The sequence below is a fragment of the Botryllus schlosseri genome, chromosome 8 (genome assembly GCF_051294905.1).
Source record: "Botryllus schlosseri isolate E-star chromosome 8, Bs_hap1, whole genome shotgun sequence".
NCBI lineage: Eukaryota > Metazoa > Chordata > Ascidiacea > Stolidobranchia > Styelidae > Botryllus > Botryllus schlosseri.
In genome coordinates this window covers 11,139,727-11,153,468 of record NC_137243.1, presented here as the reverse complement: position 1 = coordinate 11,153,468, position 13,742 = coordinate 11,139,727, and the positions used below count along the sequence as shown (strand labels likewise).

The 13,742-nt window shown below is 40.9% G+C and overlaps 3 protein-coding genes across 3 annotated transcripts in view; 1 reads left to right on the top strand and 2 right to left on the bottom strand.

Moving 5' to 3' along the window:
- LOC145445184 (uncharacterized) overlaps nt 1-1,874 on the bottom strand; it is a 42,702-nt gene extending 40,828 nt beyond the window's left edge. Inside the window, exons 1-2 of the mRNA XM_080323338.1 lie at nt 1,246-1,874; nt 990-1,092 (exon numbers count right to left, since the gene is read on the bottom strand). Of these exons, the coding sequence (XP_080179464.1) occupies nt 990-1,092; nt 1,246-1,384 (242 nt within the window). The 5' untranslated portion in view covers nt 1,385-1,874. The remainder of the gene's footprint in view (nt 1-989; nt 1,093-1,245) is intronic.
- LOC145445218 (protein max-like) overlaps nt 1-13,742 on the bottom strand; it is a 101,493-nt gene that overhangs the window by 54,492 nt on the left and 33,259 nt on the right. The gene's annotated exons all lie outside the window — the stretch shown is intronic.
- LOC145445207 (uncharacterized) overlaps nt 5,308-13,742 on the top strand; it is a 29,207-nt gene continuing 20,772 nt past the window's right edge. Inside the window, exons 1-4 of the mRNA XM_080323378.1 lie at nt 5,308-5,689; nt 6,511-6,592; nt 10,946-11,071; nt 12,438-12,536. Of these exons, the coding sequence (XP_080179504.1) occupies nt 5,607-5,689; nt 6,511-6,592; nt 10,946-11,071; nt 12,438-12,536 (390 nt within the window). The 5' untranslated portion in view covers nt 5,308-5,606. The remainder of the gene's footprint in view (nt 5,690-6,510; nt 6,593-10,945; nt 11,072-12,437; nt 12,537-13,742) is intronic.

The window sequence follows — 13,742 nt, the reverse complement described above, 5'->3', positions numbered from 1 at the left end:
TCGCAGTTTGATGAGAATCGATATGGCATGCCATTAGAGAAATATTGCCTCAAATATTCCAAAAACCACTACCGGATACGGGTTTCGCGGGCCGACATCTCAGTGGCATATTATCGACTCCCTGCAATACAAGAACTATGCCCAAGTCTATCTTGTTCAACGGTACATATCGAGTTATGTAGAGCGAGATATCAATTCGTTTCCTCGACGATTACGTTATTACAGCGTTGCCGTCGACTTTTCGCATCTCGCGGCGGTAATTTCGGTGCCGAGCGGCTAAGATTCGGTTAATTTCTGGTTTAAATTGGTCTGAGTACGGGACGCGTGTTATTAAAACAGGATCATTTCGCTTAATGAATAACATTTAACTTCGTCACCAGCAAAATGAGCTTACGTTTTCTGACAACTTTGTATGGTTCACCAAGCAAATTACATCCCGTCTATTCTAGAGCACAGTGCCAATTAAAGGCGAAAGCAGTTGTATTGTAGGCGGCTGCACGGTGTCAACACTTGTAGCAAGTCGTTAAAGAAGTGCTGTTGTTATAATATAAAGTAGATGCGATGTTATCCGTTAAAATAGAATATTCACAGTTCACATTATGAACGACGACCCGGACCCGAGTCTGTAACCGATTTCTTCAAACTCCCCGTTTTGCATTATGCCCATAGGTTATGAAGGTCTTGATTTCAAAGCAATGTGTATAGTGCATGCAACGTATCTATCGCATGGAATCATCAATCGCTACAACCAATGAGAACCCGTCACCAACCAAAACTTACAAACGCACAGATCACACGATTTGCAGATTTTAAGCATAGCTACACGTAACCCCGCGCGTTTTCTTTTCGGCGTTGTTATGCTGTTAAATTCGCGTTGTATGTGTACCACTACAATCAATAGATGGTAGAATAGTTTCGAGCCTTGGTCAGTGATAATATAGAGGTCCAAAACTGATAAAATGATAGGGATATGTCCAAGATGTACTTACAGACATTCAGTCAGCGGACTTATTCCCTTCGGTACTTCGTTCCGATTCATATCGGAGCAGTCCACTTTTAGTCCACATGCATTCGAATCCATACAATCGCAACCTAAACCGATACAAGATGTAAGATGTATAAAGAAGATAACGATATCTTGCGAACAGATAGTGTGATGATGTAGAGATGGTGTAAGTCACATAACATATTTTCGAAATAAACTATATTACGAACGTGACGGGTGCAAGGTCATATTTGATTCACCTTTCGGACAAGCTTGTAGAAACAAACGAAATCTGCTGTCATCCCCTGCGCCATTCCCATGAGGTGAATTTGATGAAGATGCGGCAAAGGTTGATAGGCAGAGATAGCCAATAATGCATACAGCGAGTCGTGAGTTCATCTTGTTCAAAGGTTCGTGATTACCTCTCCATTGAGTGAGACTACATATACGGTGTAATCCACTGATTGATCTAATCTATATGTAGCCAAATGGCTGTCGCAAGGGTGTCCTCACCCAATTAAATGTCAAACATAAATATTCCTGTAAGTAAAATGAGCAATGTCACTCGCTGGCTGTCCGAGTCTACGAGACAGCGTCACGGAGAATGAGTCTTCATTTCCCGCGAACGTGTGATATTTTACCGGTACTCGCTGTCGTCACGTAGTCACGATACATATCGGCCAGTCGTTGGTTTAGTACTTCTCGAGCATTGTCTTACGTTAACCCATCAACTCGCTCCAACTTCATAATCATGTGATACCATACACGCCACTCAACACCCACATCTTTCTACCGGGTATTTGACGAGGACCGTTATACCCAAAATGTGCTATGAGTATAACTTCCATGGTGTTTGGGATCTTCATATACCATTTTCATAAAACTACCATGTTTAACTGAGCGAGCCCAAACGCAGCCTGATCATATACTTCTATGGCATAACCTCGCGCGCCCATTGTACATATGCCGATCGGTCTTGGTCGCTATTCACTGCCTTTTTCTACTCTCGCTGAATACGGTTCCAATGAGACATGTACGTTATGTCAACTAGATTTCTCTTCGCTCGCGATGTTTATATTATCGAGCGCTCTCTAGCCTTAGGTAGAAGTATGAAAGAGTGTGGTCCGGCTTTCCAAAATCTCTCGCCGTATTTCAACGTTTGTCCATTGCTATGTGTTGGTGTTACAAATGCTCGCGGTGTTGGATGATGGTCATAAGCGATACACACAATTGCACGTATTCATAAAGTACATTGTTGTTGATTGCATCAGACAGCCGGCGATATAAACGATGTCACGTAAAACTATGAAAATGATGGGTTTACACATTAATCAAGTAAGTGTCCTTAGCAAGTTGTATCGAAGAAAGTGTTTCGGACTTTATTTGCGCCTTTCTATAACGTTCGGATTTTCAAGATTAATCTCCCCTACTAGTTAACGCAGAATGACATTCGTGATAGAAATACAGACAATTGTTAAACTGGTGTATCTCGTATGTCCGATTGTATGAGGTAGGGCAACGTATATATATCTTCCGTGGTGTGGAAGGACCAATTGTCCACAATTTCAAAACATTTTCCATCATAAACAATGTAAAAGTGATCAAATATTTCTAAGTCATATACATAACCCTGACATAATACCTTTAATCAAAAAAGATTGAAACAAATGAATGTCAGTCTAGTTATAACAAGATCTTAAATCCATGTCTTGTCCACGCAGAATCTGAAATTAAATCTTTTTGCATCGTTCGAACAGTTGAGCGATATAACAAATACAGTTATTTAGGAGCAAAAGATGACTCATCGGGACGGTATGTATATTTAGATTCACGCAACATTGGCATGGATCCAAATGTTATTTCTATATAACCAGATCTAACAACTTTTTAAAAGTAGGCCAAGACTGTTGAATTCATATAATCGACAAAGGAAGTAAATTGATGTTAACACGTGCAAATAATATATCTCTGAAACTCAAATGGAGCCAGACCAGACTCCAGAAGCATGTGAGTAGCATCAGGGTCAAAAGTTACCCAATACTCATTTGGCAAACAAGGTTATAGAGATATAGACTATAAAGTGAAGAATTTATAATAAATGATGTCCGAAAAATCAGCAGATTATAATATCGCACACCTTGGCTTCGGGTACAAGATATAGATACAAGATATATTTGCAAGTACTTTGAACTTTGATCGTAATTATCAGTTAACGCAATTATTACCAATAACTTGCCATTGATCCATACTTTCTCGGAAGAGAAATGAAAATAACACCGGACTTGAGTCAGTGCGGTATAGGTTAGATCTCCCTGTTTTACAAAACGCAGAGACTTGACAAGACAGCGATCGCGTCCGGGCTCTTGTCAGCGTTAATCAGTCTCGTAACGCCGGTAACGGAATATATCCAATCGTAACTCACACAGCGGAATAGTGAGGGGGAGAGCCCGCGATTACAGTACATAACAATGGCTTAGAACAGTGATCGAACGAATTTACATAATTTCGTCATGTCACGGTTCACTATGACTTAAAGCAGGGTTATCAAACTCAAATTGCGTCGCGGGCCGGATTCGAGCCTTCGAATCGCTCGCGGGCCGGACCAGTCAACTGATTCCAAAATGTTACCTCGTGCTATTGCTTTTCACCTGAATACCTTGAAAGCATATATAGATAATACACGGATCATAGGGTTTTTAAATTAGCAAGCCTCAACACAAGTCGCAAGTCGTAATCTGACGTTAGCCCTGGATATGCGTTGTGAGGTATTTAATTCGAAATGCCTACGTTGAGATTTGGTTTATTTTATTAAATCGCGAGTCCGGTTACTCTCATGTCTGGAGATTTATTGGGTCGAAAGTCACACGTCAGTGCGACCATAGATAATTCAATTATATATTTGTGGAAATAACATATTTTCCATATAAACTGCATACAACGGTTCCGCATTGGCGTTTTCGCTGCTGTGAATTACTACTTTTTGGTCAATATTTGTTTACAACTATGAACTTAGTGCGCACGTTTTGCCTTCTAAGATTGGATGTCAATTTCACCGATTTGTTACTAGTAATAACTTTCGGTATCGATTCTCAGGTAAAAATTTCTCGACAACGTCCGTTACATTAAGCTAGATTCTTGGCATTGGCCATTCTCGGTAATGTTCATTCTCGGTAATGTCCGTTCTCGGTAATGTCCATTCTCGGTAATGTCCGTTCTCGGTAATGTCCGTTCTCGGTAATGGCATTCTCGGTAATGTCCATCCCGGTAATAGCATTCTCGGTAATAGTATGGAACCCTTAGTTAGAATCGGCCGTAGGAAGCGCCTTCATGAAACGTCGAGACGTGTCCGTACACAGTATGGTGTACAGTACACTGTACAGTACAGTAGGCTACAGTGAACTGAGAAATTAAATTTCTACCAAGCAGAACAAAAATGGCTTCGAAGGCCAGATTGCGTGCAAAGGTAAAGGCTGCCGACGGGCCAGATGTAACCCTTGGGCCGGCGGCATCAGACTGAGCATGTGCTATGCATAACGCTGTGGAGAAACTTTCGGTGAGAAGTCTGAATGATCTTTCTACTTGCTGAGACGGATACTCTCTCTCTGATCACATCGAAATTTTCATAATGTCGTTCTTACTAGTTAATTTGGAGCGAAGCCGACAGTTGGTCGCATTGACGTAAGAAACAAGGTGCGAGAATAGCAGATGCACCAAAGAAATATATCGAAACAAATAACTTTATGTTTTCAAAATGCGTTCGAAGTTGCAAAATTAAACCATCGATCGGGGCCCCGCATCGATCGAATGAATGCAAACTATACCATCGACCATAAGTAATATCCTTGTCTTGTCGTAACAGTTCGTTCTATTTCGCCATATTACTGTGCTTTGCATCTTTTTTAAACTAAATATATATATTTATAAGTTATATAATTACCTAACTTATCATATTCTTGACTGGATATCTATCTAGTCTAGATATTGCTAGTTTTTGATAATGATACCTGCCAATAACACATGTTATATTTGACAAAGCTACGTACTACCAAGATAAGTATTGACTACTTTTTTAAATAATTTTCAGACTTCCTATTGATATTGTTTTGTTACCGATCTGTATGTACAGTTGTGACACAACAATTATTCAGTTGGCGTGGTTCACCACTGACATGCTACTTCATACTTGGCGTAGGTATGCTGAATCATTCATCCTGATGTGCCGGTTTCCACCGTGAATTAGGACAGACACAGCCATACTTATTAATCATCGCCTTGTGATTTTAGCGATGCAGTATAACGCGAAGCTGTCTATAGTTCAACGGAGTAACACATGCAACAACGTACGTATCTGAAGAAACATGTTTCGAGCTAGTCTGTGGATTGAGATAACACCGACGACTTCAGACTAAGCCAGTTGAGTATATTCGGCTTGCGTAACCGATCAGGGCTCAGCGATTCTTCAGTACAGACTCAGCGTCCGACAGCTGCACTGGTTCTATATTACAATTCGTTTAAAAGATTTTAACTCACTTGCATCTCTGCATACAGACCGGAGTGAAAATGTACCTTGTACTCTTGTGTGATTAGATTGTACAGAAGACACATCCCTATCGCAATAGCAATGAGCTTGACAGTAAAGTGTATCACCCCATTCGCAATCTACATGGTGCTTTCAAGCGTTATATACTTTCAATATTTCGTCACGTAAGTGTCTTTATTATAGACTAAAGCGACTGTAGTGTGAAATCTTAAGTCAAGACAGATTTTCAAATGAAAGAAGGCTTATTGTCGACTGCCTTTCTCAGATTCGACGAGGAGATGAACATTGAGCAATGAGCATGGATTTGGATTAGAATTATCAGGCGACTTATGCATAAAATCAGTCAACCTAGTAATTATTCGATATCCCCTTGTATTCGAAAATGATACGATATCTCCTTTTTATGTTGAACCAATTCAGAGGCAGCACGATGTACGCTATGTCAGGACATACACAATCAAGGAATAAAATAAAATATGAGGCAATTTCCCTTTCTCTTTGTTGTGGTGCATCAAGCAAATGGAAATTCATCTTCGTCGGGCACTGTGCACGCGCAGGCATTCGAAACATGTGCTCCATGGAGCTCTCATCCATATCGCTGACGCTGTCAGGGGGCGCTAGCCCCTACTTAATTGTCGAATGTCGATCCACCGGTCAAATTGTCATTGCGCCTGGTTAGAAATTGAGATGTCCTTGGTTCGCAACGCCCAAGTGAACTTTTGCATGTTAGCACCAAAAAAATATTGCTGCCAAAAATTCGAATTTTGGAGAACTGGGGCTATTTGGTCGCGCAGTCGCCCGACGCACCATAAACACGAAAACAATAATGATAATTCACCCAGCAGTAATCGCCGCATATTTACATCAATGTCGTGATATAACTCACTCTTATCGTGAAAAATGGCTCGATCTTAAATGGCCCCCAATCATATATATTTGTGCAGATAAACTCTATGATCCTGAACCTGCGGGCTTGTTTTTCCAGGACTTCCATGGAACGTCATCCGTCAAAGACCTCCATTCAGGTGGTGAATCAAACGCCGCCATCATTGGATGACACTAAGCAGGTTATAGTTTTTGTGACTGGTCTATTATTGTGAAATCGTATCCAACAGTGTCAAAAATGTGCCTCGACTCTGCAGTATTTTGCTCTTCCCAACCACTTACAGTTGCGACTTGTGAGCAAGGTTGTTTATCACGAAGAACAGATTTCGTGCCAGAATTTCCGTTGAGCATAATTTACATGTGTCGTTCCAAAACACCTGCAAGAATAGATTTACCCGCGGAGCAGCGTCACGCTCATCCATCGCAGTGAAATGATATTTGAAAGTATAAATACATAGTTTTTATTTTTATTTCAAATCCGCACATTTTAGGCAACTTTTGTTTTTAAGGGGTGCGCTACACATATGCCTACATATAATTCGAAAGGGTAATCAATTCAAAAATGTTGTAGAACATGCGGCTTAGAGCAGGTCAATAAGCGGCTTGTCAACTGAATTGAAATGTAACGGGACATGGTGTAAAGCAATGAAAATGAAGTATCTTCTGATACGTTGGGCGAAGTCGATATAATCTTATCTCGAGCACTGACTCTCTGACTGGTATATATTCGCTAATAGAATATAATTGTATTTTGACATGAATCTGGACATGCTCGACGACTGTCCGATTGCCAGCGAAATAATGTTCCACAGTCATGGTCCGTCATACTTGATACAGCGGTTCGTTCTTCGTGTAATTCGTGCTGGACATAATAAGTATAGGGATGGTGTGAACCTCTGAAAGGTTCAGGTTCGTGTGAACGGGACCAATTTTCAAAGGCTCTGCTATGAACGCGAACGTGAACGTGAACTCGGGCCACATAATGCCACAATGCTGAAGTACATACTGACGTTTTAAACGTCGCCAAATTTATCAACTGGGGCAATCAAATGTTATAATAATCCCTTGAAATCAATATCTTATATCACTTTGCCAACAATTTCGACGACGACTTGCACGGGAATAATATAGCTTACGCCTTAACGGTCTAGGCCAGACCGGACAATGGATTCGGCGTCTGAATATTGCGATGTTGAAACCGATTCGGTACCAAGTACAGAAACCCGTTTTACACTCTGCTCAACTACCGATATTACCCCATTAACAAGTTATATAGCAGTAGCCAACAGCCCAATCGCACGGATTTTTTTATGATACAATAAACATATACAGTGAAGATTGACCACGTACGACTGCTTCATTTTATACATCGGAGAACGATATCAAATTCATTGATTGGTTAAATAAGCATCATTCGCCGGCTACCTATACAATCCTACATGTAGTGTATTTCGCTCTTGATGTTTTGTGATTGCGGGTCAAGCTCACAGCAGAGAGTCACTAAATATTCACAAACGGAAAGCTGGATATTTCGAGCAGACTTTTGTAACAAAGCAAGTAAAATTTTTGAGATTGTCAAGGTGCGTACACGTTTAGTGGTGTTCTTTTTTACGCAGCCAGCGCCCTTCATAGAGTGGCCCGCAATTGAAATGCAATAAATTTCAACCGAAGATGTTAGTAGTAACTAGTAATATTTAAAAAGGTTCACAGTGCAGAACCTACCAAGGTTCGTTTGTGAACGTGAACCTCTGAATTTCTGAGGTTCACACACTGAACGCGAACGTGAACCTCACGTTCGCGTCATCCCTAACAAAAAGGCAACTGGACGACGAAGACGCGCGCGTTTTGTATTTATCCGTATTCGATTAGATTACACAGTGTAGTAACTTTTAAAAATCACATTATTAGTATGGGCGCGTTAAATACGAAACCGATGCATTCGCTGCCATTTGCTCCATATCGGTAATATCGTGCGTTATCCTTTCTTGTGGGATGACAAACATGGTAAGTAGCCTACCGTATTTGAAATCATCTACTGGCTGGCGGGCACCAACGTGCTCGAACTTGAGCATGCTTTCCAGAGATGAGCGGATTTGGAATTTTCATGTCCTAATCCAATCCAAATCCGAAGCTTCAAATCCTAATCCAAATCCTAATACAAAACTTTGGCATATTCAAATGTGTATCCAATCCTTATCCGTTTCTAACTTGAAATGAAAAAAAAATGTTAATTTATGCAAGGGAGGAATTGGAATTTTTCTTTCACAACTAACAATTCTCTTGATTTAAGACAACTTAACATATGACTGCACCTCTCATGATCATTGGTACCAAGTGTACCATAGTGTAGTGTACCATAAGTACATTAATAACTGATCTGAATAAAGTTCGTCGCCATTTGTCACACGACATATCAATCGCCCAGAGAATCGGTAAATCCAAACCAATTCCTAATCCGTTCAGGATAAAATCTCTAATCGAAATATGATCATAATCCAAAGAAATTTCACAAATCCGTTTTCGCAAATCCTAATCCTAATCCATGCTCATCTCTGATGCATTCGTACGACCTTGAAGTGAGCCGAATTGCGATAGCAATGTGTCATAGTGTCCTATACATGGCGTGGACACAAGCAAATCTCACGGCTCAATGAAATTGGTCTACGTCACACTTTCCATTTGGCTACAGGCAATTTGACGGTAATTTATTACCGGCTTGGCAGAGCATTAAATTCGATAAAACGGGTATCAATCGAAAGTTACCGCGGTACTGAGTGCGAAAATATAAATTTTATTCTGCTGTAACATGGTATTGTGCGTTCTTTATTTCTTCATTTATGAGTCGAACAGAATGGAGTTAACATGCTGTGTTCAGCTTGAGAAATCTGTCTATAATGATTCTCGAGGGAACCGCCGCGACAGCTCAGACACTTTCAATTTGTATCTCCTGCGAGAAGCTTGTAACTAGCGCAGTTTACATACTTGCAAGGGCGTAGCCATGGGTTGTCGGGTCGATTTGAGAACCACCATGTTAGATGGTGGTCTGATCACCTCGATCCCTGGTTATTATTTAGCATTTCCTATACGTTGCAGACTTGCTTATCCTGATTTCGATTAGGGCTGTTATAAAGAGAACCTCAAGTGGTCGTACGATACGCAAGTCGAAGCGGTTCCAGCCGGCTGGATTGTTTTTTCATTGAAATAATTACCTATAGTGCATGTTACCTCAGGTGTACGTTGGGTCGTGCGTTGTCATGGGTACTACACACAGAACGCGTCAAATGTCAAGGGGTAATGTCTAACTATATGCGGACATCATGTCTGTCATATGTCTGGGAATGCTTTGTCACTCGGACATCAAGTCTGGTGTATGTCTGAAGTGTTTTCGGACTGTTTTGTCTTGGATATCATTAGGGCTGGGCAAAATCTGAGTGATTCGATTCTGAATCACGTATTATGCTTCGAGTCGAGCATTCGAGTATCACACATTATGACGTCACAACAGAATGTACAGTACTATGACAAAATTAAAAATATGTACCGTTTATGCCACCACAAAGAACATAATGCATGTTATCCGTCACATTAAAGATTCTTCGGTATTTTTTCGACCATACCGATTTCATTGTACTTTTTGACGATATTGTGGGATGACCATGACAATGGAAATGTGATGTTTCCAGTAACGTTCGTAGCTTTGTACCATGTCTCGTATGCTGCGACACGGCCAATCAAGGTTTCAAGGCTTCCTCGGTGGAAAATAGTATCAAAACTATAATTCTCATTAGTAAATTAACTTTCATTTGCGAGGAGCGTATAATTTCAGTACTCGAAAAAATCGTCTTTTACTACTCGACTCGAATGATTAAATTTAATACTCGATTCAGATTCGAGTACTCGAATCATTGTGCCCAGCCCTAGATATCATGTCTGGAGTGTTTCGGGACTGCAATGTTACTCGGTCATCATGTCTGAGGTATGTCTAATGCGTGTTTGCACTGCATTTATACCAGGACATCATGCCTGTGGTATGTGTGGAGATGTGTTTGGAATGCGTTGCCAGTCGGACATCATGTCTTGGATATGTCTTCGGTATGTTTCGATTGCGGTTACACCATGAATACCTCAAACAAACAAACCACCATGTCGACGATGTCTATATCTGAAAGGGTCACCATGCCAGAGATGCCTATACCTGAAACACTACCATGTGAGATGCCTATACCCGAAACATCACGATGCAAGTGATGCCTATATATGAAAAGGTCACCATGCGAGCGATGCCTATACCTGAAATCACGAATCACCATCACATAGGGGGTCTAAAAGGGTCACCGAGCCAACTTGGGATTCGCGCACCGTGCGAGCGGGCCCATAAGAGCCCCTGCCACACTACCAGCAAGCATATACCCTTCTGGCGGTATTTGACCGCACTTGGCCAGCGGGCCACGAGATTGAGACCGCTGTAATTATCAAAGAGTTATCGTAGTAATAGATCAATTATTTTTGATTGTGCAGCTCGAAAATTCTTCCAGGTATTTCCAAGCACTGGCGATGGAGATATATCAAATGATCAGTCGTCGAGTGCGTTGGAAAATATGTCAGCAAACAATGAAACAGAGGAATTGCATAGACGCCTAAAAGCAGCATCTGACGAAAAGGTAACTACCGAAATGGTTCTTCCTTGTGATATGTAACTAACAAAACTGGATATGTAGGCGACGCTATACATTGTATTTTTGTCACGACCGTCAGTCATGCGTTGGTCACATACATGCTGGATAGTTTCGTATTGATAGATTCATATTAATAAAGACTTCTTGATCCTAACGAGACTCGCATAATTCCGCTCCCACTCAATTCGCAATCAACGAGGGTGCGGCAGTGTTGAGATGGCTCGAGTCGACTTTTTCGTATGACTTGACTAGACACGGTACGTGGTGGAAAACTATCTCTTTGTAAAGCTTGATCTTTCGGGGAAGCCCGAGTTGTTTTGTAAGCGTATCGGTCTTGGCAGTGTCTGAGCCATCGCACGTCAAGGCAATACGCACAATGCACAGCACATTAATTTCAGGTAATTCTTCCTGCATGGAATGCTATCGCCGAAGACGTATTAGCCAGTGGGGGTTGTGACGTTGGACACAGGAGAATAGCATATATTGAAGAGCAACAACAACAATAACAATATTATAAAACTAAAATCAATTTCAGCATTTCAAAATGATTTACTAAGCGTTTTTTTGAAATCTCAAATCATGTTGCGGGCTGCAAAATATGACATCCCGGGCAGCGTGTTCGTAACCCCTGTCGTAGCCTATAGTAGTAGTAGGTCAATCTAATAGCAAAGTATCTCTTTTTCTTCGACAGCTCAGTGCTTACATTGTGCAGCGATCACCATTGCCAACCCTCTTGTATGATTTTATTAGAACGAATATAGTTTATGCATTTATATTCTCACGGATGTGTAGGTGGGTGGGCAGTGTATTGTACGACGTCAATTTGTTTCAAGTTCTCGTGGCTTCGTATTCGATCCTCAATTTTGGATGATAACAACAGAATGTGGCATGTAGCTATACAGTTTCTCGCGTATTTTATTAGCAGTTCTACGTGTGCGTGAGTGATACAACGCCTTTTAGCATGTGTTTAACTTTATATTCGTTATTGGATTCAAGATGAATGGTCAATTAATCTATCCTTCACGCAGCGAGCAAAATGTAATGACTGTGAATCGTCACTCTTACTTTGAAAATTCAATTTGACTTGAATTGTGACTTGACTCGTGACTTGACTCGTGACTTGACTCGACTTGACTTAACTTGACTCGAGTCTCCTCCAACAAACGAGTGGCTTGAATTGACTCGAGTCACCTTCGAAAACCGATTGACTTGACTTGACTCGAGTCAAACTGTGGAAGGACTCGAGATGACTCGTGACTCGAAGGTAGTGACTTGATCCCGACACTGGAGTGCGGTAGCTTGTGTATGATTGACAGTGTAAGCCAATGGTGCTATCTTCACATGAAAACAGATTATTCTATACTGGCACACTCGGCGTTGGACCAAACCTCCCACATCAATCAATGCACGCGCTTGTGGAAAATGCTCGGTCACAACTAACAAGTCGCTGGTAAGATGTATATTTTCTCGTCAATATCTTCCATAGGTGGTCAAAGCAATCAAGGAGGCTACCTGAGGTGTTGGTAACGAAGTACTTATACTTTTTTGCAGTACTCAAGTAGTTTTCCGCTATTCGTGTACTCACTCAAGTAGATTAAATTTCCCGCTACTTCTACTTCGTAATACTTTGTGATCTACTTACTTACTTTTCGCTATTTTCACTTTGTCAAGTACAAGTAGTTTAATCCTCCAATCAGAAAGATAGCCTGAGGAATTTCGGGGCTGCTTTCACGGAATATCGATATTTAATTTTCATAAAAGTTGAGTAAAGCCCAGATTTTTCGTCGCGCTTCCCGCACAGTAGACTAATATGATTTCACTAACGTATCGGTGAATGTAATTTAGGTAGTGGGTTGAGTGGCTCCGTTCATACTGCATTGTCGCCCGTATGAAATATTTCATCACAGTAAATATAGCCCATCATAGCGTTTGAAACTACCACTTCGCAATCTAGTATTTATCTATATCATATCGTATCTGGCAGCCCATGGCGTGTCCTAATCTGGAAAAGTGGACTCCGAATTTTTCTTAGCTTCACAGCTGTTTTAGTAGACCACTGTTGAAATTTTCTGCACAAAAGACATGAAATATATTTTCCACTTTTTAGAAGCAGTATACGTATTTCTCTTTCAATTTCAAGTATCATACTTTGAGTTTTGATTAGTGTCAGTTCATTAGTCTGGAGATCATACATGTTGAAGTATAAAAGCAAGTGTAGTATAATGCCGCTATTTTCAGAAAATAAAGCTACACTTAGGAGTTTTTACGAGCAGCCCTATTTTATTAACGTTTACGACTCGCGCACAGTGTTAACACCGTATCCGACACCCCTTCTCCGTGTTGCTCTTCAGCCAAACTACGGGCCTTATAATATGGGGGAGGGCGCCATACCATGATATTTTCTAAATCGGGGAGTTCCAGTAAACAGAGGATTAGAATCGCATTCCCATATCAATGCAATCATTTTCATCCCATGATGCGGACGAATGCTCATGCTGTCGAAAATTGATACCTCCTGGGATGCATCAATATGAATGAAGCTCTGCACCTTTCGCACAGCTCAATTGCAGTTTTTGACAGTCTATGCGAGCGAATTACGATCGTTTTCACAATTACTTACTTAAGTAGATTTAAAGTCATTCAATTGTACTTCAGC